Source organism: Ammospiza caudacuta, chromosome 9 (genome assembly GCF_027887145.1).
Source record: "Ammospiza caudacuta isolate bAmmCau1 chromosome 9, bAmmCau1.pri, whole genome shotgun sequence".
Lineage (NCBI taxonomy): Eukaryota > Metazoa > Chordata > Aves > Passeriformes > Passerellidae > Ammospiza > Ammospiza caudacuta.
In genome coordinates, this window is record NC_080601.1 from 24,331,811 (window position 1) to 24,356,795 (window position 24,985).

General features: G+C 36.8%; 1 protein-coding gene across 1 annotated transcript in view; it reads right to left on the reverse strand.

Moving 5' to 3' along the window:
* LOC131561102 (adhesion G protein-coupled receptor A3-like) overlaps positions 1-24,985 on the reverse strand; it is a 252,571-nt gene that overhangs the window by 32,086 nt on the left and 195,500 nt on the right. The window contains exons 13-17 of the mRNA XM_058810235.1: positions 17,188-17,395; positions 16,055-16,263; positions 7,630-7,757; positions 6,603-6,726; positions 207-352 (exon numbers count right to left, since the gene is read on the reverse strand). Coding sequence (XP_058666218.1) covers positions 207-352; positions 6,603-6,726; positions 7,630-7,757; positions 16,055-16,263; positions 17,188-17,395 — 815 coding nt within the window. The remainder of the gene's footprint in view (positions 1-206; positions 353-6,602; positions 6,727-7,629; positions 7,758-16,054; positions 16,264-17,187; positions 17,396-24,985) is intronic.

Here is a 24,985-nt window from a genome sequence, read left to right on the forward strand (position 1 = left end):
CTACATATTTCCATCTTCTGAGTAGAGCTAACTATCATCACACAATAAATACTCAGATTTTTGTACACACCCAGGTGGCTCAATTCTTTATGGATGCTATTTATAGTTTTTAAAAAGTAAAAAATACAGAAATAAGAATGAGAGTTTGCTTATAACTGATATTTTTCTAGGAAGAAATTTAAAAAAAGGTAACTAATATTCCATACCTGAGCAGAGGTTGCTTTGGGTAAGAAGGTTGGTCACTGTTTTGGCAAGGCTGAGGCTTTTTTGTGACTTGCTTATAAATATTCCTGGCAGTTACTCCAATCCATAGCATAGTGGAGAGTGTAGAATAATGCAGTACAATGCCAACCTAAAAAAAGAGTGGACAATTCAACAACTCAGTAAATGGATCAGTAAAACAAGACTTTTGCAAGAATCTTATTTCATAAGGGCAAAAACAAAAACAAAATTAATTGAATTTATAAATGCAACTAACATCTGCACTTAAAACCAGTCATTTAATCCACCATAGATAGCCTTATCTGCAATACCAGAAGCAATGTTAGGAATTAGAGACATAAAAACATTTGTTTTCTAAGAATCTGTTTAATGAAAACAGTTTACATCTGGATTTAAAGTGATGTGACTCTTATTTTGTATTGCACTCTTTAGCCTATCATGAGAAAGCAATTTAAAATCTAATGGGAGGCCAGCATTTTTGCTTGCTATTATGCTATTTCCTTTAACTTTTCATGAATAGCCTGCTGTAGTTCCCTTTATGCTATACACAAGCAAGGTTGACTTCTGGAAATGGCATCAGTACTATTTGCACTGATAACTCCAGATTATTTTCAGACGTATTTTAAGAAAATTATAAACTTGTCTACAGAATTTAAAAAGAAAATGACAACTCTAGGCATTCCCCCTTAAAAAGAATTATAAACTCTAATAATGTTATTATCACTTTGTCCCCAAGAAACTGGTGTGTTTATCATTGAAAGGAAAACAAAGTACAAGCACCTCTAAAATGCTAACATCTTTGTTATGTTAGTAATTGTTATTCATTACTATGGAAGCAGTAATTGGAATTTTATCCAATCTCCAGTGCTTTATTACATCAGCTAAGTCTGCATCTGATTATATAAAATGAGGTTACCTTTGAAGCAATAACCTGACATTTTGCAGTGACAAGTAAAATATTGCTATAATTGGAAAGAACATAAAAGTTTAAGGAATACAGAGAATTGCTGAATGAAGCTAACACAAATCTATTATAATGATTTATTTGAACCAGTGTTCATTTTTGCTTGACTTAAAACAAAATAATTGACGGGTAAAGAAAAAAAAAATTCTATGCATTTTGTTTCTATTTAGTATTATAGCTCAAAACTTGAAGTTAGCAGCAAATATCATCAACAGAAAACCCTTTGTAATTTTCTCTGGGACTTGTTTGTCACTTTAGACAAGGGAGGACAAAGCCTTCATCACTGCTACTGCTTGAGGTAAAAGAAGCAGAAATAAGAGAATGAGACAATTGTGTATTATGGGCCGGCAGATGCTGCCAGCTTAGGGACTGGTGCTGTCTGGACTCGGTTCACAGGCAGCTTGCAGAGTTTCTGTAGGGATGCCCTGCACAGAACCATGAGCAGGGAGGGGAGGCAGGAGGACGAGAAAGGGGGAAGAAAAAGGAGGCAGAAATAATGAGAAAAAAACTGGAAAAAAATCTAGATATTTAGCTCCTAATCTCTTTCTCATTTGAGCATAGCCCTGCTGCTATATATTCTGTTTTTCACACAGGTACGTGCAATAATAGGAACAGTTGAAATGAATTCCAGGTCAAAAGGCACCTACATGTGAAATTCTGAAAACATATATGACCATATGGATAGAGATCATCAGCCACTTAAATGAATGTAAGACCTAAACATAGTACAACAAAACAATTTTATTGAACTTTCAAGCAGGCAACTGAAATGACTGAAAACATCATGGCCATGCCACACCTGCATCACATTGCTGTTTTTCACAGTGTGCTCATGTTTCAGCAACTGAGTTACCTCTGATATATGGAGAAATTGAACAAACATGGAGGAGGCAAAAATGTTATCATTCTCTGTACTAACTCTTTGATGATCTGCATCTCTCTGTCAAAAAAAGCCCCAACCATTTGCATTTCTTGCTTGAAGGAAACAAGGATTTATCCTGAAGATACAGGACCTCCTTATGACTAACAGATTTGACATGACACAGCAGAAGTGTGGGATTTGAAAGGGTGCACTAAGCTGTTACAGTAAATTCTAGAAATTTTGCTAATATTCACTAATAAATAGTAAAGAAAGGGTTGTCACACTTCCCATTGAAAGTTCAGTGTTTCAAAGCGCTGGGTTTTGCTCTCTGCCTCTTCCCTCCCCTTGTCTCCCCACCGACATCAGTTATGTCACAGAGATGCATCGTCCTCACTGTTGTGCTTGGGGACTGTGGCTGCAAGTTCTTTTGTCCCCTCCAGTGGGGTCACCCCTTGCTAACTCTCAGGCTAGGAAGACACCAGGCCCTCCAGTAGAAATTCATGAGATAGCAGCTCATGACACAGGAGGGAAGGATGAGGCTCAACAGAAAGACCAGTGTGGCTTTGCTCAGTAAATTCTTTCTTGACTCTCTGAGCAAATGCAAACTTGAGGTTACGCATGATAACTCCAGGGTACAAATTTAGCTGTGTGTATCTGTTACTGGATTTCTACCTCTGTAAAGATTAAGAGGCCAAAAACTATATACAAATTAAATACCAAAGTAATAACTTAAAACTATTTTCACTATTAGCAGAACTTTTGTATTTCACGTAAAATTTTATGGAAAGGGTTGAGTTTTCCACAGAGAATAAAGGATTGTGATTGGAAATATTGAAGTGATGACCCCTATTTTTAAGAAGGTTTTCCACTGACAAGCCAAATGGTACAAAAACCCTGCCAGAATATAAGCATTGATAAGAGCACTGTATCTAAAGCTCTTTAATAACCACAGTTATATGGTAAAAATTTTCTTGTTTTTTTGGATTCATTTTTAACTCGTCCTGTGTTCTCAGAACTCTTATCTTTGGGAATAAGCACTAGCCCTTTGAATAGAAGATTATACTTTTCTTCAGCAAGAAGATGCTGTCTGTTTGTGCTCCTTCAATATATTTCAGTACCCTAGAGATAAGTTAAGTTCCATATGACGCAGTTACCATGGTAATGACCAGAATACACATTTATGCAAAGCATTTTGGCACAAAAGGGTCTCTTGATTAGCTTTAAGTTGCACACAATTTTCTTTATTTTTCCCAAATTTTTAATTTAATTTATTTTTTTTCTAGTTGTAATCATATTTCAGATAAGATTGTACTTCTTAATTCAGTTTTATTTAAAGAAGAACACAGATATACACAAACATTCTGATTAAACTTTTAATCCTGCAATGAAAATTATTCTTTTCTGTGAGATGAAGGGGCTTAGGAATTTCTCTGCAGTCTGTAACACCAATGGATCTGAATATTTCATGATCTTTAAACATTTAGCATTAGCAAAACCCCATGCTCCCTTCACAGGTAGAAAATTTAGAGCAAAAAGTTCAACTTTCTGAGTTGAACTTGTAGGCTGCTGGCTAACATGGAATGAGCTTTGCCTTTCTTGCTGAAGATCTACTGCCTTACAGAAACGAATTCACAAGCAGCTTCACATATGACATTCATCAGGGAGAAGGAGATCTGAGCCTTGCCAAACTTACATGGAAGCTTTTATTTTATAAACCATATAGAGGTTCCAGGAGATGTGATTGGAGTGATCACGGAATAAAAAAAATAAGATTCTGTCTCTCTCCGTAACTTTTCTGCCTCCTGAATCTTGTGCCCAGTCCATTCTTCATGCTTCAACATGTTTAACTGATGATTTCATCCCCTAGCATCCCTAAACTCATGGCTATCATCCTTTCCTCTGTAGAAGCCACCAAACAGAAATCTTAGAGTACAGAACTGATGCCTCCCACACACAGGGAGTGATCCAGCAACAGTTGTGTCTCCTTCTCTCTCATTCTTCACATTAAAGGAGTGAGCTTCCTCCTGCCTTCTGAAGCAAACTAACCTGAGGCTGGGAGATGGAGGGGCTCACTGGCTGGCTCAAGCACCTTTCTGGCAGTGATGTGCCTCTGATGTATCCCTGCAGCTCCTAAGACAACCTCTGCCTTGCTTTAAAGATTCTGCCAGTGAACTCAAGAGTCTGGATTCTACAACAGCCAACATTCAGTGACACCCAGAACGAGATGCAAGGGAAATCTAAAGAGTCTGTAGATCCATTCACTCGGGAAATGTGAGGAGATGCAATCAACTCTTCTGGACCAGCATTCTAACCTCAGGATTTTTGTAAATCATAATGACTGTAGAGCACACATGCAAGTGAAAGGTCTATACAAAATCCTCTCTGAAACAGATATGCAGGTTTAAAAGGGAATTTTAGGTTTTTAGATTCCACATAAAAATAAATGTCTGACCATTTTTGAAAAGACTTTTTTTGTGTAACTGTATCACCTTGAAGGGGATTTGAAGTTTCTTCCAGCTATCACAGAAAATGGGGCCATTTCCATAGCATTAATTCCTGATGTTTAAAACTAACCTGTAACTGCACATTAATAGACAGAGGGTGATCCAAATAAAGCCAATTTAGAACCACCCTTTTAGGTTAAATTTGAAGGATAAAAGTTGACTTAGCCTATTATTTCACATTGATAAGTATGCTGCAGTGATCTTTTGGTGGAAGTTTTAGGGATAATTACAATACGAAAGGGGGTGGTTGACTGGCTTTTATGCAACATTTCAGTGATTAGGACAAAAAATACTTGCACTTGGAATCTTCTTCTATGCACTCAGGAAATAAAAAGTGAAATCTGCATTGCTGCAGGTTGAAGTTGTGCTTTGAATTTTAGCAGAATGAAAGATACCTCTGGAATGGCAACTGATGGTATTACACCTGTGGTATAACTAACATTTTAATGCTGCTTGAAGCAGTAACATTTTCACAAATGTATTTTGAGCCCCAGTAACAGAGCTTTGGCACATTGGATATTAAATCACGGACTAATTGTCTCAGGGTTATCACAGGACAGAGGCATTGGGACTCAGAATTTTGTAAACCCTGCTGTCATAAAGCAAGAAAAGATCTGTGGCTGGGTATGATGTTCTCAAAGTGAGCAGTTTTTCAGCCTCTGTTAGCAGCTATTGGAGCCTTGTCTTAGATTGCTTGGACCATTTCCTCCATTAGCTCTGTCTAATTACATCAGACAATTTCTACCAGGAAACAGAGTACAATCTTTGTCACTTGTATCTTTCCTATACTGTAACTACTGATGATACAATCAGGTAAATAAATAACTTAAGGAAACTGGTTAGCAGACATATAGGGATGGTTCAATTCAGTTTCTCTAAGTGTGCACATTTCTCAGCAGCTCAGGATCTGGCCCTATCCCACAGCAAAAGACAGATGCCACTAACAATGCACTTTATTAAGATACCCCTGTAGTTAATGTACTACTTATAAAAGGCTATTAATAACACATTTATCTCAATCAATTTTTCATTATAGCTGTTAATACCACATTGCTACCATGCAAGCTGCAAAGTAAATAATCAGACAACGCCTGAAACAACAGATGGTCATTTGTGGCCATGTAATTACATGGCCATGGCTGCCCTACAAACTAATCTGCTACTATCACTTGCAAACTGCACACAAAGACGATAGTAAGTGATATTTCAATTTGCTAGAACTTACAAATTAATTATGACACAATACACTAGATATTGTGAGATATTTCTCTCCATCTAATGGACAATTTTGTTATTCAAATGATCATGTAACACACTTAGGTAGACTTCTCAGGTAGAACATCACAGTGCTTGCAGAGCCACTTGTGCTGATTACTGATGGTCATGCACAAGGATACACAAAAGGCTTCCAAAGCACCTCCCTGAACACTCTAAGTGTGATAACTCTTACACTAGCTATGCAAGCTTTACAGTGACTCTGCTGTTGGCTCCTGACTTGCTATTTACACCCATTCAAGGCATTCAGAAGAACTGGATCTAGTAACAGGCAAAAAACCCAGGAGAACATTGGCTAAACAATGTGCTTTACTACAGGAAATTACCAACAACATTCATGAGCCCTGGTGCACTTCTGCAAAATCTGAGAGGAAGAAATGCTCAAGGCAAACAAATTGCAACACGCTCTCATCAGACATTACAGAAGATGACTGAAATGACTCACTTTACACATTGGACAGACTCAGCCTTTACATTCAGAGCAGCTGAATCCAGTCCTGTCTGTGCATCTCATCACACTATTGCCCCAAAATGCTGAGGCAAGAGGTGTGAAACAGTCGAGCAGGGCAAACAAGGGTTCTTAAATCACAAGAATGCTGGTCTGCTGTGTCTCCTTAGGGATCATCCAGCGAAGCCAGGGCCACTCTCAGGCAAACAGTGCATGTGTTACAAAAGTGAAGCAGCAACTCCCACACATTCAATCCAAAATATTATGTTAAGAACTCATTTACAAGTTTCAATTCTATCCGTAAGAATTTCTGAGACAGATACTTACAGCTTGACATATAATTGGATATTTAATGCGATTGATTCCACCAGCAAAAACAGCAAATGTGAGAGCAGTATGGAAACAAAAGTTGAGAAGCATGTGCCATCCTTTTCTGCTTATTCGGATTGTGCTGTTGAAAAAAAAAAAAATCACATTTTAAAATTAAAAACCCCAACATATTTATTATAAAGATTACTATTTGGGAAAAACACTTAATTTAATAGAATAAAATTCTCAGATTCTTGGATACGTATATAACAATCTACCCACAGGACAGAGCCTGACCTATATAGCATAGAAATAAATGATTCAACGGCAAAATAAATAGTAAAAATCATCAAATTCTACTGATTTAGTTTCCTCCACCAAATCAAGCATTTAAAGTGGAGTACTAAAAGCAAAAGCTTATTGCATAGCTTCACATATGCAGAGCTTTAACAAGACATCTCTAAAGGACTAAATGGAAGCTGAATATCAGAAGACATTGCATTAACTTCACATAATTAATATTTAGCAGCTTCTACAGCACAATACATTCCTACTCGTTTAAATTGCAAATGGTCTTTAACCAGAAGTATGTAGTTAAAATGGCATTTATATAAATTTTTCATATCAAAGAAAACACAAGTTTTCTAAACCTAAAATTTAAAAGACAAAGAAAGTTCCTTTTATCCAGTGACAGTTACCAGTCTTTCAACCAAACTTGGTCTTAAAAGTCATTATGGCAAGTGTAGCTGACCAAAGGGCTGCTCGACTGGAATTTGCCAGAAAGCACCTTAATAGTGTTCATGTTGAGTTTGTTAAGTTACAAATCTCAGGAAAAGTGTACAGAAAATGTAAACATATATGTGAGGAAAGCTCAGAAAGCTTAAGAGAGGTTGACATAAACTTTGATTTCTCTGGTGTAAATCACATTGCTGATGTTATTATCCAACAGTAATTCAAATAACTTTAATTTATCTTCACAGTAAGGGTTATAAAAATTCAAGTGTTGTGCCGACCATTTAATATGTGCTTAAAATGGAATTCTTACCTGTGATGGACAATGTAGGTGATAATGGAAGCAAACAGGCACAACAACATCACTGCAGTACATGCATAAACCACAGGGTGCAGAAACTCCCCTGGGTACTGGGGGAAAGACAGCACTGTCTTAAAATCCTGTGGAAAGAGCAAAATGATTTAACTTTGTTAGGCATGTGTGAAACTGGGACTTCATTCCAATATGTCCTGTCATTTCTAGCTGTTTCCTTTCAAGGGCAGGAACAAAAAAAAAAAAGATGAACTTTTAATGTAGATGCAGTTCATGAATTTGCAATAACAGACTGCTCCTTCCTCATCTGCATACAGTTTGCTAGACAGAAATTAACCTTTTTGTACAAGCAGACATATCCTAATTAAAAAAAAAAAAAAGGTCTGAAAAAATACACAGAATATTTCATTTTCCCAGCATTAGCAGTATCTGGTCCTCCTGATAACATGAACTTTATGAGTGTATTTTACTAAGATATTAAGAACAAAATTTCAAATCACCATAAAGGTCTCCAAATGGCATATATATGGCTGCAGAAGAACCACTCAAAGTAAAAAGACCATGAGAAGACACTCAAATTATCAACTCACTCAAATATAATTACCAGTTGATACAACTCCTGTAACCCAGTGACCTTCACACTTAGTTGGAAGTACTCTACTCCCTATAGTAATTCTAAAGTAACTTGGACAGCTATATTAACAGCAGACTAAAGATCCATGTGTACCTTTTGAAAGTTAGTACCTAGTGACACAATTCTTCATGAAAAACAATGAAAAACTATCCATATCTTTGTAAAATTAACCTTAAAAAATTCCCACTCTAAATCACACATTTAGGAGAGCTAAATCTGGAGGTGTGATGGATGGAAAGCAAAAGGAGACCATTACATAAAACAGAATGTCTTCAGACTGTCTGAATTAAATTTGGACCATCTGAATTACAGCAAACATTATGTTCCCTGTAATGCATTAAGCCACATTTGCTTGTGGCACTACATTTCTGCACACAGATACTAAAATTTATACACAAAACCTATCACCTGACTGCAAACACAGTGTCATCTACATGCTACTTCCCATGTGCAGAGGCACTAACTCTGCACATAAAAATGAATATACATCCCAGCAGACAAAGCTAAAATCTGAAATAGTACCAAATATGATAATCCAGCAAACTCTAACTTTTAAAATATTGGCAAACATTTAAAATACTTTTTTCTTATTTGTCAGTTTTAGGTTCCCTTAGAAGAAGATTCAATACATTGTTTTGCAGAAGAAGATTCAATACATTATTTTTGAAATCTCCCCTTAGGAAACTGGGACTGTGATGCTAATACCTCTGTTTAATTGCATTTGCATGCAGAGAGCTGATTTCTAGCACCATTATTTATGAATATGAATTTGTCCACGTACAAGCAGATAATGTTCATGAGTATATGCAATTACTAAATGGTGAGAATTTAGTTTACCTTCTAAAACGATCCTCTAAGTAACTGATGCCCTGGTAGCTATTATTTTCCTTCATTATTAGCTTTGAAGTTTCTAAGATTGATTGTACCAGTTTCTCCAGATGCGTATGAATGTCCGTTCTAAACAGAGCAGCTCACAACATTTATATAAAAAGGACCATCAGAATGAAAAGATAACTTATGAACAAAATGCCAGCTACATGCTATCACATCCCATTTCTCTTCAGGTTCTTCCTCAGCCTGCATGTTAAACCTCAGTTAAACCTGTTCTGTCGCTCCTGTCCTTCGCACAAGTTTCCTCTCTGCCCTGCCCAGCTCACCAGCACCCAGGGGGAGAGGTGGAGTCACTTCCATGGAGGAACTCAGCTTATGCTGTCCCATCTAGAGGAGTCAGTTCTTGCTACTCTTCCCTCAATCACAAATGGAAAAGAAGAGGAAAATATCTCTGTCTTTTGATGTGCTAGTTTTTTTTTAACATGACAGACCTAGGCTCTTAAGGCCTTCTCATTCTTGTTTTCTTCCAGTGTGCATGAATAAACACTCAGGATATCATGACTTCATAACTTTCAAATAATTCCTTAAAAGTCTGTTGGTTCAGAACTGTCTCTGAATGTCCACTCAAACATCCTTTTTCACCCTGATCATCTTTTCTTCCCGTGTTTTTTTTAATGTCTCCCCATTAATTCTTTTATAGAGTAAGTCTCTTGAGTTAGATGAATGAGTATTTAACAGGAATGTTCAATACAATTGTAGCTCATACTTTGACTAGTAATGCAAACAACTGGACAATTTAAACAGAAATACTCTGCTAAAAATGATAGAACATTACTTCTAGCTCTTACTGATGTAATTATATTTTCATATACTATAGTACACTTTGCCATAAATTTAGGCACACAATTTCTCTGCATTCAGAAATGTGTTACTGTAACTATACAGTAGTAACAGCACAGTTATTTAAAGAAATAAGTAAGTTGGATATCACTGTGAAAAGTTAAAGTTGTGAAAAATGAGGCAGAGTGAAGTTACACATTTGAAAGATGTAGCTGCACATTTGGAAAAAATGAAAGCAATCACTGTGTACTCAAGAACTAGTTTTTAATAGTGTAAATGCAAGGCTCAACATCTCCTTGTGTTTGATCATCAGTATAAAAGCAAATGCCATGTGTCCTACAGGAATACAGCCATTTTGCCTGCAGAAGAATGAAGAACAATCAGCATCTTAGAGTTAATTCCATTTTTAAGCACGAGTTTTATCTCTTATCTAATCTTCTGCAGTAAATAAATCGTAAAATTTTGAGTATGAAAATCATTAATGCCAAAGTAGAATATCCTTTTTAGAAGTTTTATATATTGAAAACTGATTTCATTATAGATATATAAGAGATGTATGTTGTGTGTTCTCTGATGATAATTAAACCTTATTGATCCATCAACTTCCCTTGAGTAATCTTCTGGGGAAGACAACATGCAAAAAAGAAGCATTTTTTTAAATGCTGTATGCAAAGCAGCAAAATTGTATGTTACATTTTAAAAAGTTAGGTTTGATTTTATTTTCTAGAGGGGATTCAAATCATTATGACATTGAAAAATCACAGTAATTATCCCAGGAAAATGAATACTTACAAGATTTTGACCATTACAAACTGGTGTCTACAACTACAAGGCCCATTAACTGTTGTCCAATGAGAAACTGTAATTGATTCACCCTTCTAAGAGGGTGTGAAACAAACCAAGACAGTGGTGAGCACTTGGGGCACATGAGGTGAATCCCATATTGGGCCACATTACCAAGACTGCACACAGCAGAGGAGGGAAATAATTATTCCCTTCTATTCACCACTTGTGAGCCAATTCTCAACTACTGTGTCCAGTTTTGGGCACTTCAGTACAAGAATGACATTGCTGAATTGAAAGGAGCCCAGTAGAAGCCACCAAGACAATAAGATGTCCCAAGGCCTGGATTCCAGCCCCTTAATTTCCATCTATCTTCCAAGAGTTGGCATATTTTACTGAGCTTTACAATCTGAATCCATTTACCTGCTGGCTGAAGTTGCACCATGATGAATGCAAGATCCATTAAGCCAACAGAAAGGAAAAACAGAAAGAAAGAGCTTGAGCCAGAGATCTAATTTGTGATAAAAACACTGCCTTTTGGAGGAGACAAGCCTAGAATTTTGAGCCCAGTACCAAACCAGTTTATGTTTTTTACAGAGCAAATAATACATATTATTAAATGCAATTTAATAAAAAGTACATGGAAGGAAAACGAAATAAAAAGCACATCTTGCTCTTAAGTGTACTCTAATTCCGAGGCTTTGTGCAAAGGAATGTCAGTCAGGAATATTCTTAAAAAAGCAGCCTTTTCTGGGGGCTGGACTCAATACTGTCCATATGGGCTCAGCATTCTCTGATGAGCATGAGCATTGCATGAGCAGAGAGCAGTGCATGCCAGCTGAGGACTGAAGTGAGGAGCATGTGCCTCTCCTTGCAGGCTCTTCACACTGGGAAGCATCTATACATGTGCAACTAATCTAATTCCAGGGAATTCTGCAGCTCCCACTACAACAAATGTTAATTTTACATATAGCAAGTAAACTTTCTGGATCACTTTCACAATCTTTGGTGCATAGACTCTGCTAAGGTCTATGCTATAGGTGTTTAAATTTGTGTTTAAACATTAAAAGAGACTTGAAATGTTCGTTCTTAAGTCTCTTGTTATAGGCAGTCTGATTTTTCAAAGTACAGAACAATGTTTCCACAGCCTGCTATGAGAAAACCCTGTGTTCTCTATGGGGAAAAGTCAAATACTGTAATTATGTCAACATTCCAAATGACATCTCTGTAATACTTCCCCGACTCATGAATTAATTTCTCAAAAGGCTTAGACAGGCTGCTTAATTTGCAGAACACCTGAAAGATGGAAGTTTAGAATTCTGTGTTCAGAACTGAACTGAACAGGCTTAAAAAATTCTGCAATTGTCCCCAGTAACAATGAAAATGTTGAAAAAGTGGCTTTTTTTATACCAGATTGGAAAGACTACAAAGATTGGGGGGATGCTTGCAAAACAACAAGAGAAAAGTACCCTAACTCTTACTGTGATCCATTCCTAGTATCCTGCCTCTTCTCAGTTTCCTATTCACACCATTTTCCAAGGTTTGCTTCCAGAACAGTTTCAAATATGCTCTGGTTTTGTCAGTTCAGTCTCCCCAGCCCTAATTATTTCATTCAAGCATCCACTGAATGTATGCTACTTCTACAAATAATTACTTGTTATGCACATAAAGCAAACCCAAAAACCCAAACCTATCTTGGTTGGAATAATATGACAAATTGTGACAGAATAGGAAAGGAGCTGCTTATGATTTTATGTTGATTTAACCTTATGTTGATTTAACTTTTAGGATTACAATTAGAAGTGCTAAGAATATTTATTAATCCATTTAATGTTAATTGGGAAGTGTCATACTTAGATTTAATAATTTTATTTGTGTTTATTTGGCAGATTTGAGGAAATTACTATTGACAAAGCAGTCTAAGGGGGAAAGGAAATGCTGTATACAATTACAGTAATATCCATCACTATTGAATTTCTATTGCGTTCTAAGAAAAATGAAAGGAAGAACAAAGGACAATGTATGCCAAAACGTATTTAACAAGTTTTGAAATTCATTGTTGCTATTGGATATTTTTGTCATCTCCTGAAGAGTTATTCCTCAGATACAGAGGTCTCTGGATTGGTCATAAGATACACACACATTGTCCTGAAAAATTAAAATACTGATGTACAACTTTGTTCGCACAACAACATAAATATTCGGTATTTAAGAAGCAAATACTTATCATTAGCTATGACAAAGCTTCAGAGTCTATAAATTTATGATTTTACTCTAAAATAGAAAATCATATTGCAGAGTTCAGGACCCTAGAGGCTTTGGACACCTCCAAAAGAAACTAGAGCGTAACAAACTCTCTTCCTCCTATAGGTAACAGAAGAAAGGAAAGGAAAAATAGAGGACTAGTCTGAGTGCACAGTACATGAAGTAAAAAGCAGGAATATAATGTAGGAGTTAGATCACAGTATTTTACTCTCACCTCTAGGACATACGACTCAAAACCTGATCAGAAATAGGTAATGCTCTATTGTGTCTGACTCTATTATTTCACTTCTATTTGCCAGCCCAACCCAGAGCAAAGTGAAAGTGTGAGGCCACGTGAGGGAAGGAGCATGTACCTCCTTCCCAACCCAACCTCCAAACTAAACTTTCTCTCTCACTGACATCACTTGAACAACTGTCACAGAGAGAAATCAAAGGGCTCTACATGACTCCTCTCACTTGAAGTATGCTCATGCTTATTAATTATCAATCGTTGTTGATAAATCCTTGATTGCTGCCTTTCTAAAAAAAGGACTCTAGAAAACCTTTATTTTAACCCTTTTATGTTACATAGACATAAGCAACTTCTATGAAACCATCTTAGGAAACTTTTTCTTACTATTTAAAAAGGTGCCAAACCAGAATATGTGCTGTGCTAACCATAAAATGTACAGTTGGATTGACTGAGGCTTCTGTTTCAGCTTAATCTACAGCAGGATGTACACAATTCTGATGGCAATGCAAAGCTTTAGTGCTGCTTTTTAGTTTACAGATATTCAGTTTTCTGCAATTACCCCCAACCATAATAATCAATTATGAATTTTTGTTGCTTAACAGATTAGAGAATTACAGATTAATGACATGTATCATGATATTGTAGCTAATTTCATTAGTTACACACCATATGCCAGGTATCTTGAATTTGCTGATGGTTTTTTAGTATATAAAAAATACTTTAGGCATATAGATATAAATTAATAAGGTATACATAAACACATTATACTATTCATCTTATAAATTAATAACAATGCAGAACAATGAAGTATTTTCATTTCTGGTATGAGAATTGAACTGCCCAGAAAAGCATAATTTCTATCAAATAAAATAATCCTTGACTTTATGCCACAAAACAGTAATTAAGAAATAATACTTGAATGAAAATGTTTGGACATAATGAAGCTACAAAAATTTTCTATTATGTATTTAGAAAGACAATGACTGGAAAGTGGATTTGTGCGTGTGCATATTTATATATGGAGATTTTAAAATTACTTGTCATCTTTTTCCTTAAAAGTTACTGTGAAACATGAGCTAGGAAACATATCCCATTGTTTGCTACCATAGAAATTGCAAAGCAAGGGTGATTCTAAGATTCTACTTTCTTATCTTGCACAGATAAAATTGGAAGATGCACACATGAAATAAAGCACAGTCAAATGCTCATAAACAAACACAATGCCTAAAGCAGAATTACATACCAGATACAAAATCTCCAGCAAAAAGTGCCTCAGTTGCCTTTACAGTTGTAGAAAAACCCATTTCCTACATCTTATAAGAGATAAATGGGCATTTCAACCCAAAAATTTCCTGCAGCCCTTGTATCAGTATTCAACTTTTCAAACAAAAAGAAATTATGGAATTGGTTGATTGCACACTGTTAGTTAACATTTAGTAACTGCTCAAAGTTTAACAGCAACGTGCTGAACTCAAGCAGTTGAAGAAGGAGGAAGCCATTTTGGGTGTGGCACCTGCAAAGTCAACAGGTGTTTTCTTTAATTAATTTAGAAAAACACCCTCAAAGCAAAATTATTATTCACATTCTGGGAAACAAGAGGCTGGGGGGAAAGGGAGCTCACAGGAGCTGTAGAAAATGAGCTATATTTGCGGTCATCAAATCTGAGGAACAGCTCTTACATTCTGAACAATTCTATAGTGGGTAAAAAAATGTTCAACTAAGTCTCAGGGAAATCAGTTCTTACGAAGTGGACGATAATATCTGCATTTAACTCGTGGGCAGCAGAGCTTTGTGCTATGATTGGCTGCCATCTGGGCTCCATCTGACAGCAGCAGATTGGTATTCTCTGCACACGTCCTCGCAATTCCTGTCGCCTGTGTTTGCTGTCCCTTACACATACACACAATGCATTATTTACTCAACTATAAACATTTCTGTAATGTACACAAGCAGCATCTACAGTGCAATCATGCATCAGCATTCAAGAGCAATCTAGTATTAATAGTACACACATCTACTCTTTTTACAACTGTTTTATAATAAATATTTTTAAGGGTGCAAAGATTTTCTAAAGCTTAGAAACATTTCAGTTTCTTGTTCGCTTTCCTCTAGTCCCTGAATAATAAGAGTTCAGTATTGTATGCATTATATTTTTGCTTTCATGAAGGTAACTTTCTGTTAAGCAGGTTAGTTAAATAACTGCAATGGGAACTGTAAGTGTGACTGAGAACAGAGCAAAGCAGCTGATGTGTTAGCACTGCACAGGAATATTTTCCTTCAGAAGCAGCAATTTGGTAAGTAGGCTATCGGCATCGGTGCACAAACCAAAACTCCCACAGAATCAACAAGGACAGCTCTGTCCCCACTTAAAAGAGCAGAAGATGCAATTCCTCTCCATTTATTAAATGATTCAACATTGCGGTATGCCTGCAACTAATTAGTATGATCAACACAGTGCAGGGCAGGAACAAAAGCAGACCAGCCTCTGAGATGTGCTGATGTAAAAGCACACAGGAGTATACATTTTTAAACCCTGTCATATAATTTATAACCATTATGTACTAATCATTCCTTGATGGAACTTTCATTTATAAGACTGAAGTTAATGCCATTTCTGATTAGGCCTGTCTCAGGATATTAAAACTGACCACCAGGTTCATTCACTTGCTAGCAGTTAAGTAACTTACTTTCTTTTAGACTGTTTTATACTAAACATTATAAAAACCCAGGTCATCTACTGACAAATCTGAATGAAACAGATGCATGTAAATAAAACATAAATGAACGGCAAAAGAGAGAGAGAGAGAAATATAGTTATATTTGCTAAGTCATATACTTACCATTAGCACTGCAAAGTTACTGAAGTGTGTACTCTGAATGGTGGTAATATTGCCTGCAGAACTAATTATGTGGCACCCTTCTCCCCACCAGCCTCCATGTCCATCTAGAAGGTCAAAATCCCAGAAGGCTGCAATGGGGTCTATACCCCGTGCAAAGTGCCTCAATCCTATAGTAAGAGGGCTAGTGAGGTTTCCGAAACTGCACCCATCTGCAAAAGGAAAAAACTGAATCAGAGAGACGGAGTGGAAAACCCTTTAGTGATGAATGCTCTGTAAAGAGACCAGATACACTAAACTAGGGGGGAAAAAGCCAGGGGACATAAAATCTTAATGGTCAAAATCAAAGGTAGTGCTCACATCGGAGAAGTTTGCAATGGTATAAATAAATCTGAGCATTTCAAACACATATTGTGTCACAATGATCTAATAACTCCTCACAAAGGAGATAGTTTTTATTGTTTCAGATTCTTCATTTATGACCAGTATTACACTATTGCCCATGTAACTGCAGAAACGGCTCAGTTTCATGGATGATTATTAGCTGAGACAATTCTGCACTTTGAAAGTAACATTCAAATATTTTAAAATGTTAATAGAAATGAGAGCACTATTCAGTGTCGGGCAAAATTAGTAAAAATGCATGGGTGAGTAATTAACCAAAATACTGATTCACTGGCACATACAATGTATGCCATTTAGATAAAAGTCTTTAACAACACCTGTTTTACATCCATCGCATCAGAAAGTATACTGCTGAGTATTGATACATGCAACAGGGCACTACTCCCGCTCCAAAAGCCTTATTTTTACCAGTGCCTAGGACATTAACATTGCAACTGCAAAGAGTAAAACAAGGATCCTTCTGATAGCTTTAAGGAGTGAGCATCTGTAACAACACAGTCAACAAACAGCAGCCCAGAATTTACATTCTAATCGTAGCGCAAGGGCATTTCTTTATTTGCAGGACAATCTGAACAAAACCGTGCAGACAGGAACAATTGCAAACATTGTACTAAAGACAGAGACTGTATCCAGCCTCCCAGCACACTGCATACTCTACCCCTCTATTCTCTGCACAATCAAGTATACCGTAGCTTTGAGATGAAAGAAAATAATGCATAACAGCTTCTCACCTATTTTAGCAAAAACAGCTGGTGTGGCAACCGTCCTACGTTTCCCGTCGTCTGCGAGATTTGATGAGTTTCCTGTGCTAGGAAAGAGTTTTCCATTCCGAAAGACAATAAACTGTAGCTTGCAAGTGGAGTTATCAACAGATTGCCAGGCTGAAGACTGAGAGAAGACAGACTGTGGCAAATGAACTGAAGCTACTGCTACAGCATTCTGTACAATGAGAAAAAAAAAGAAACATTTAAAATGCAAATCACAACAGGGTTGCTTTCATGATGTTTTAAACTCCTGTACGAGAAATGTATGCTGCCTTCCTTTTCCAACAGTCTGGAAGCAACCAAAGAAGCACGGGCTGTAACCATGGGAATAGGATTGGTACAGTGCATATTAAAAGGGAAAACGTTTTGATTGAATGTGAGAGTCTATATGGTCAAGCTCCCTGCTGCAGAGGTGAGAATGGTTCTTACCGTGCCTGCTAGAGGGTCCATCAACACTGCAGATCTGATTTAAAGAGACAACCTCTACCAGGTTTTCTCCTTCACTTAAAATAGAATCAGACAACTTACATTAAAACATTTCTCCGAAAGGGTACTTAAAGGGTATAAAAATAATTTTATTATTAAAACAAATTACATCTGCAGAGAACTGCAAGTGCAGTACACAACACAGTTTAGGATATGTTTTTCTTGCTTCATATAAGGAAAATCACTTAACTATGTTTTAGTCATGCAGGATTAAAAATATTGCAAACATTAATGTAAAAGAAGAAAACAAAACAGCACTGGGAGAAAATGAATAAAGACTGTCAGATCACTATAATGGCTTTGAGTTGTGTGTTACATACCCTTTTACAAGCAGATAAATCCCTTACAGCAGAGCTATAAAATACACCAAACATTGTATTTTGAGGACTTCACTCATCAAGTATTTTTTTTCCTGCCAAAGTAGCAAACTAATCATTAAAGACTGAGATATTTACAAGGAATAACAAATGATGAGCAATGGGAAAATAAACAGGGAGTCTGTCCTGAGCCTTGATGTGAAAAGTGTATGTATTTAAAAACAAACACACTACAAAATGTTCTAATTTGCATTTCCCCCAAGGGTAGAGTAGGGCTCTGTGCACATAATTTACATAGATTACCACAGTTTGCTCATAGCACATGTGCACTACCTATTTCAGAAGTAAAACAATGATCTTCACAACACTATAAAGAAACATGACATTTAATATACATCCTTGTGCTGGGAAAAATACACATGTGAGAGATAAAAGGTGTAACAGAGATCAGCAAACTGAAATGAGTATGAGAAGCATCCAGTGACCACAGAATAAATATGGAAGGAAGGCATGAGTAGTCTGTGATGTCATTTGAATGCTTAAATAAAGAGATAAAGGCTTCTGTACACCATTTTCCTTTTACCATGTATATTTTAGGAAGGTTTTGAGATTTTAACAGTACAACTGCAAAAATGTCCTTTTGAAAATAGTAAAAATAAAAATTCAATCTAGGCAATGCTGCTCATTAAAAGTACTGAGAAAAAAAGAGCAAATAGCAACAGAACATTTCTACATTAGAATTTTAAATTATTATGAAGGCTTTAATTGGTATTAACTGAGCTAAATATCAAGCACTCATCCTGAGATTGTTTCCACTGTCTAATTCACTAAAGCTGTTATAATTGGCTTTATTTCATGCTTCTGAAATAGACATGTTTTACTCTATGATATCCCAAGTATCTGCATATGCTGAACCTCTGATGATTCCATTTTGTCCTTAAAATTGCTATGAAAAAGTATGTACAGAGTCTTAAAAAAGTGTCATTTATCAAACCAGATCACTGTTGAGGGCTTATGTGGAGACGTACAGATGTGTAAAGAGGTTACGGTGCAATTAAGTTTATATTTATGCTGGATTTTTATTATTATTCTGTGCTGGAAAAAGCAACAATGACGACACATTAAATTGCACTAATTATTCATTATACACAAAAAGAGAAAGATAGAAGCATATGAATAAGCTTATGATAATGAAACCGACAGCTAAAGGCACTGGGTTAAGCAACAGTGTGCTATGACTTGACAAAAGCAGCCCTACACAAACCAGAGAAAACAACAGGCTTATAGCACTGTTGCTAAGAGGGCAAATCATCTAATTTATTGTGGTTCTTTAATTGCTTCTCCATTGGGACTTACTGATACTAATAGGAAAAAGTAATGGTGTAGACAGAGCTTGCCTGTGGGACCGGGGAGGTGCGGAGTGGGAGCTGCTCCCACCTGAGGCACAGGGAGCTGGGGCAGGTGGCAGTGCCTGGGCTGGGCAGGGCCAGCTGCCCCCAGCCCTTCCCTGCCCTTCCATGCCCAAGCAGGGCTGGGCAGGACCAGCTGCCCCCAGCCCTTCCCTGCCCACAGAGACCCTTCAGCACCCAGCAGGGAGGGAGGAACGTGCCCACGGTGCCCCAGCCTTACCCACAGCTGCAGCTCCACATCACAGGGCCAAGGCTGAAGGCAGGGAGGAAAGGCTGCACACAGCCCACAGTGGAATTAGTGTGGACTGGTTGCACAGCTTGGGCTGACTGAGCAAATCTCAAACATGCAGCAACATCAAATTATTTACTTGACAAAAAGACACATTTACAGAAAACGTTTTCCTGATCAGACTTCAGGACAGCATTTTTCCCTTGTTGTCTGCTCAAAATGAATATGAATACCCATAGCACAAACTATTTAATAAACTTCACTAAATTGCCTACAGTCACTACCTGGAGTCCAGTTTTATTGTGAACACTGCCCACTTATACTACTTGTTACTTCAGGGTTTTTTGCATGCAGGCAGTCTGGTGGAGTGAAAGGCAAAGGGACAGGGTATTCCTTAACTGGACAAATGTACCCATAAAGTCAAACTACTTGCTGCACATCAAATATTTGCTTAGCAATTCCTCAGAATGAAACACCCAACTGTCTGCTACAGCAAGACAGCAAGCCTGCCAACAAGATCCTGTAGTAGGATATTAATGAAAGATGCACACAGTGAGAAGGCCCACACATTCATGGTACTGTTTAAAAATATGAACAAATACATTCTTTTCATCTAAGATGTGTGAGAATTTTCAATAGTATTACTTATTATTCACATGAGAGGGAGGATGTGAGCACTGAGGTAGTTCCTATTATTGTAGTAGAGGATGGAGGGAACCCAGCTAAAGGTTCAGTTTTACATTCTGCTAATCTTGTGTGAAGTAAAGCATAAGTCAGTTCCCCACTCCTGCCTCAGTTTCCCTCTCACTTAAGTGAGATTAAAGTGATGGCATTTGTTTTGTACTGTGAGATGCTCCAGAGTTCAGACATTAAATACAATACAGGAACACGTATTACTAAAACCAATGACAGCAACATCAAGTTTTGAGGGAATTATTGTACTTCAGATGCTTCAAAATTCACATAAATCATTTCAACTAATTTTTTTTTATTTGGGCACCATATCACCACATCACATGGGAACTGAAGTATCTGAGCATGCTGGTGGCAAGAAGCTGCCTGCACCTCTGAGAAGAGAGAAAGAGCAATGCAGACCCACCACCGGAGCCACAGCCTTGCAGTGACAGCCCTGGCACCTCAAATTTTCCTGGAAAAGCTTACAGTTTGTGTCAGCATTTCACCAGTCAGGATTTAGACATTCTGTGAGTGTTTTCAAAACAGAATGTCAATAATCCCATCATGACTCCATTTCAGTTTCAGTCCTATTAACTGGATTGTACTGGCATTGATTAGAAAAAGGGAATCCTGAACATACAGCGTAGATTCTTCTAAGGAGCATTTTTCTTCTGGAAAATGCTTGTCTTCAAAATGAAAACTATTTATAGACATCCACCCATCTGCACACAAATATGATAGAAATAATGCAATTTTCAAACCCTCTGAAGTGTCTTCCATGTCATCTGCCCAGATATCTGAAAATCTGCTGTGTGACCTGCAGCCAGGGAAAGAGGGCTTATCAGCTCTAAACCAGCTCTTAGGATTTTCTGGGAGGCCTCCTAGGACTCATGGGTCCTAGGACTTCTTGGAACCTGGTCAACTTTCCAAAAAGCAGAATGAAAGGTAGCTTTAAGCACTCTAATGCATAATTTGGACAGTACAGTTTTATAAGTACTTTTGAAGTTTTGGGGTTTGTTTCCATTTTAGACCTATTTGTGTGTGTGTGTGTGTGTGTGTAATTTTTCAAAATATCTGAGGCACCAAAACAGAACCAATAAATCCAAATGTATTCTAAAAGTTTTAAATTAAAAATCTCATTCTAAAGCAGAAATGGTCCTCAGGATATTGGGAGCTACGGACTCTTGCAACTCATGCATGTGTGGCCCTTATTAAAAATGTTTTAAGGGTAAAATGAGAGATTTAAAGTGAAGTTTTCCGTAGGCAGTTTTATTCTGGTGGCAGTCCATTTCCTATAATGAATGCTAGCATTTACAAGGAGTTTTGAAGTGTTTAGGAAAGACAGCCTCTTGCCTTAGGTGACGTTGTGATATGTTGGCCCTTCTACTTTCTTAATTCCTTTAAGAGACCTGCTCCCATTTACTCTTGAAACTTTGCTTTCCCATTACAGTGCTCAACTTGCCTAAAATTTAGCATAATGCTGAGAGACCATACTCATTATCAATCATTATCAAGAAACCTACTTGGTAACCACTGTGGAATGACAAAAATCAATCTATTTTCAGTAACACTTCCTTGTGCATGCCTTGGTACTAGATTGACTTTTGAGATCAGGAACAGTATTTATGTTTAAGATAAAATATATTTCACAGGAAACCATCCAATTCTTAGTCCTCAGAACAGTCATAGGGTACATTTTTCCAGTGAGCAATTTCCTTAACTTAAAAACCAGCACCTTAACAACAGGTCAGAGGAAGTCTGAAGGGAAAAAAAAAAAGTGAATGAAGTCACCTAAAACCTGGAGGAGAACTGGAAAAGCAGCTTCACTGTTTCCAGATTTCAAAGAATCTGATAAAGTAATGTAGAGATTCAGATGCAAGACACCATATATTAAATTATTAAAGATATAAGGGTGCTGCCAAAAATGGCACAAGCTGTATAAAGTTACAGTAAAAAAAGTAGAAACTAAGCTCTCTAGCTGTATTATTAAATATGTACTGAGTTAACACTGTGGTCATCATAATAAAATCAAGCAAATAAATTATTTATACATATATAATAGATTGTATTTAGTCCCTCAAATAAGACAGCAGTTCCTTAGAAGCAATGGAAGATTTCAGTTTGTGGTTTATGTTAAAGATTTAGTTGTTAACGAATAGAAAGAGGCACAATTGTGTTTTCCAGCTGTCTCTCCTGGTAGGTATTTAACCAACACTCCTTTGGAATTATTTCAGCACAAAATATATGAGATAAGTACAGGCATTTGGCCCAGTTCTGTGAGGCTTTAGGTAGGCTGTGCATGAGTTCTGATCTCTTTTTCTGGCATGAAAAGAATCAACAAAAAGCCCCCAAAATTTAGACCTGGTGGGAAAATACCAAATAAGGGGTTTGTAAAAATCATGAAAACAATGCCACTTTGAAAATGCTTATACAAGATAATCAACTTGCCAGGTGCTAAAACAAAGAGGATTTTGTTTTTTTATTTTTTAATGGGTTGATACCAAACAAGGAAAGTAGGAGTTCTCCAGCCATGCTAATTTACCTACATAATCTTGCTACTAATTTGTCACGGTTTAACTGTGCTTTCTGGAGTGCAGTTTGAACACAAGTCTGGAAAGGCTCAGGGATGACTAGCAGGTAAAAAGCAAAGTTTATATAGATTCCCAGGATGAAATGAAGCAGTACTTCCAAAAATGCAACATGAAATTACCTGGCTACTGAGACAAAATTGCTAAGCATGTTGGGATTATTATGTGGTAAAGTCATTATGCAGTAATTCTGCAGTGTGCATCCATCTCAATTTCTGGAAAACTAAGTATGGAGTCCAAGATATCTTTGTTCTAGCCAGGCATAAAAAGATGGTTTGATGCACAATGAAAATGTGGCATAAATTATAAATACATGCAAATTGCATCAAAAGGTAAAAAAAAAATCTTAATTTGAAAGTTCTCCCTAATTAATAATAAAAAGTTTTCTGGAAAATCCGTTTCAATAAAAATGGATACAGCAAACAGCACTGAAATTTTAGAAGAGCTGATAATGTAAAATAATCTGGAAATCTGATTGTCAGTAGCCCTTTTTCAATAAAGGTAAAAACCAAAAGTCTCCAAATTAGGATTTTATATTTCATATTTGAACATCTTGCAAACTTTCTAAGAAAACGAAAATATGTGCAAACCTATAAGCAACAGCTAACCTGTTAATTAGCTATTGTGAAGGAAAAAGTGGAAAAAAAAAAGGAATTAAAGAAAAAGACCGTGAAGGGAGACAGAGTAGGTTTACCATCAATAATGCCAGACCCAAATGATAATTCTCCTCACTAAGTATTTTTCCAGACAAGGCAATACAATTCACCTGAATTTTTTTGAGACATTAACAACTAGCAGCAATTAGTTCCAGGTGAATAAGGAACAAGCTACAGTTGATAACACAATTATTTACTTTGAAAGGAGAAGACAGGCTGGAGTGAATATATCCAAGGTTAGTGTGAAAATCAGCTTAAACACTTCCAAGTTTTGTTTGATGACCTTGAAACAAAGAGGAATGTCATCTAAGACAATGTTCTAAATCATGTTTTACATATTTATAATGAGATTGTCTATTATAAGCTGGTGAAACAAGCCACTTTGGAAAGCAAAAGATAAGGACAAGGATGTGAAAGCACTGGTTGATCACAGGATGACTCAGAGCCTCTATGATTTAACAATTAAAAGAAAGGCTACAAATACAATCCAGAACATACAAGATGACTCATTTCCATGTAAACATTCTGATTTTAAAGGCCTGATCAGAAATATAATACACAATTTTGATCAACTAGGCTGAGGAAAAGTCAGTCCAGAACAGAATGGATGTAAAGGATGGTTATCAGGGTCATCCTTAGAATGAGTAATTTCTTTCACAAGTGGAAAATAAAGGAGCTTAGCTTTGCTAGCCTGGCAAAATGAAAGCCATGTAAGCAAATGGCCAGCATGAGCACAAGGACAAGTAGGACACTAGCCAAGAGAAAAAATGCAGGCTTAAAATATGTAAACATTTCCTAGCCTTTCTAACAGAGAGGGTGGGGTACATTTCAGGCATTATGGACACAAAAAATTACCTACTCTTGAGAGAGTATTTGAAAGCTTTATGATAGAATTACAAAATGAACTTAGAAAGGTTTGATTTATTTCTCTGTTTTACAAGAAGTGTTTAAAATTCCTTCTAAGAACTCATGAATTTCCTGATTAAAGGGAGTTTTGAACATTCTACTTACGTCCCCAATATACAGCTAAGAGAGCTCATAAAAATCTCACTAAGAAGAAAAAAAAGACTACACAGACATGATAGGAAAAAAATGTGATAAAAAAGTGTGTAAATTATATTATTATTTTTTTGAGAAACAAGTTTTTTAAAAACATGCTGGACACATGTAAGAGCTGCAGGCAACAAACTTTTTCAGGCAGCACTAAATGACTGCTTCAATTCACGGTCCACAACTGAATGTGCCACATTGCAAAAAGTTCTACCACAGAATGCATAAAATGCACCTTCCTGGGAATTTAAGAGTGTTATGGGTGGCCTCTGAGTTTTCAACCAGAATTTATTGGGGATTTGGGGAAGATCACCGAAGTCTTAAAGGATTTTAGACTCACTCCAACATTCACACT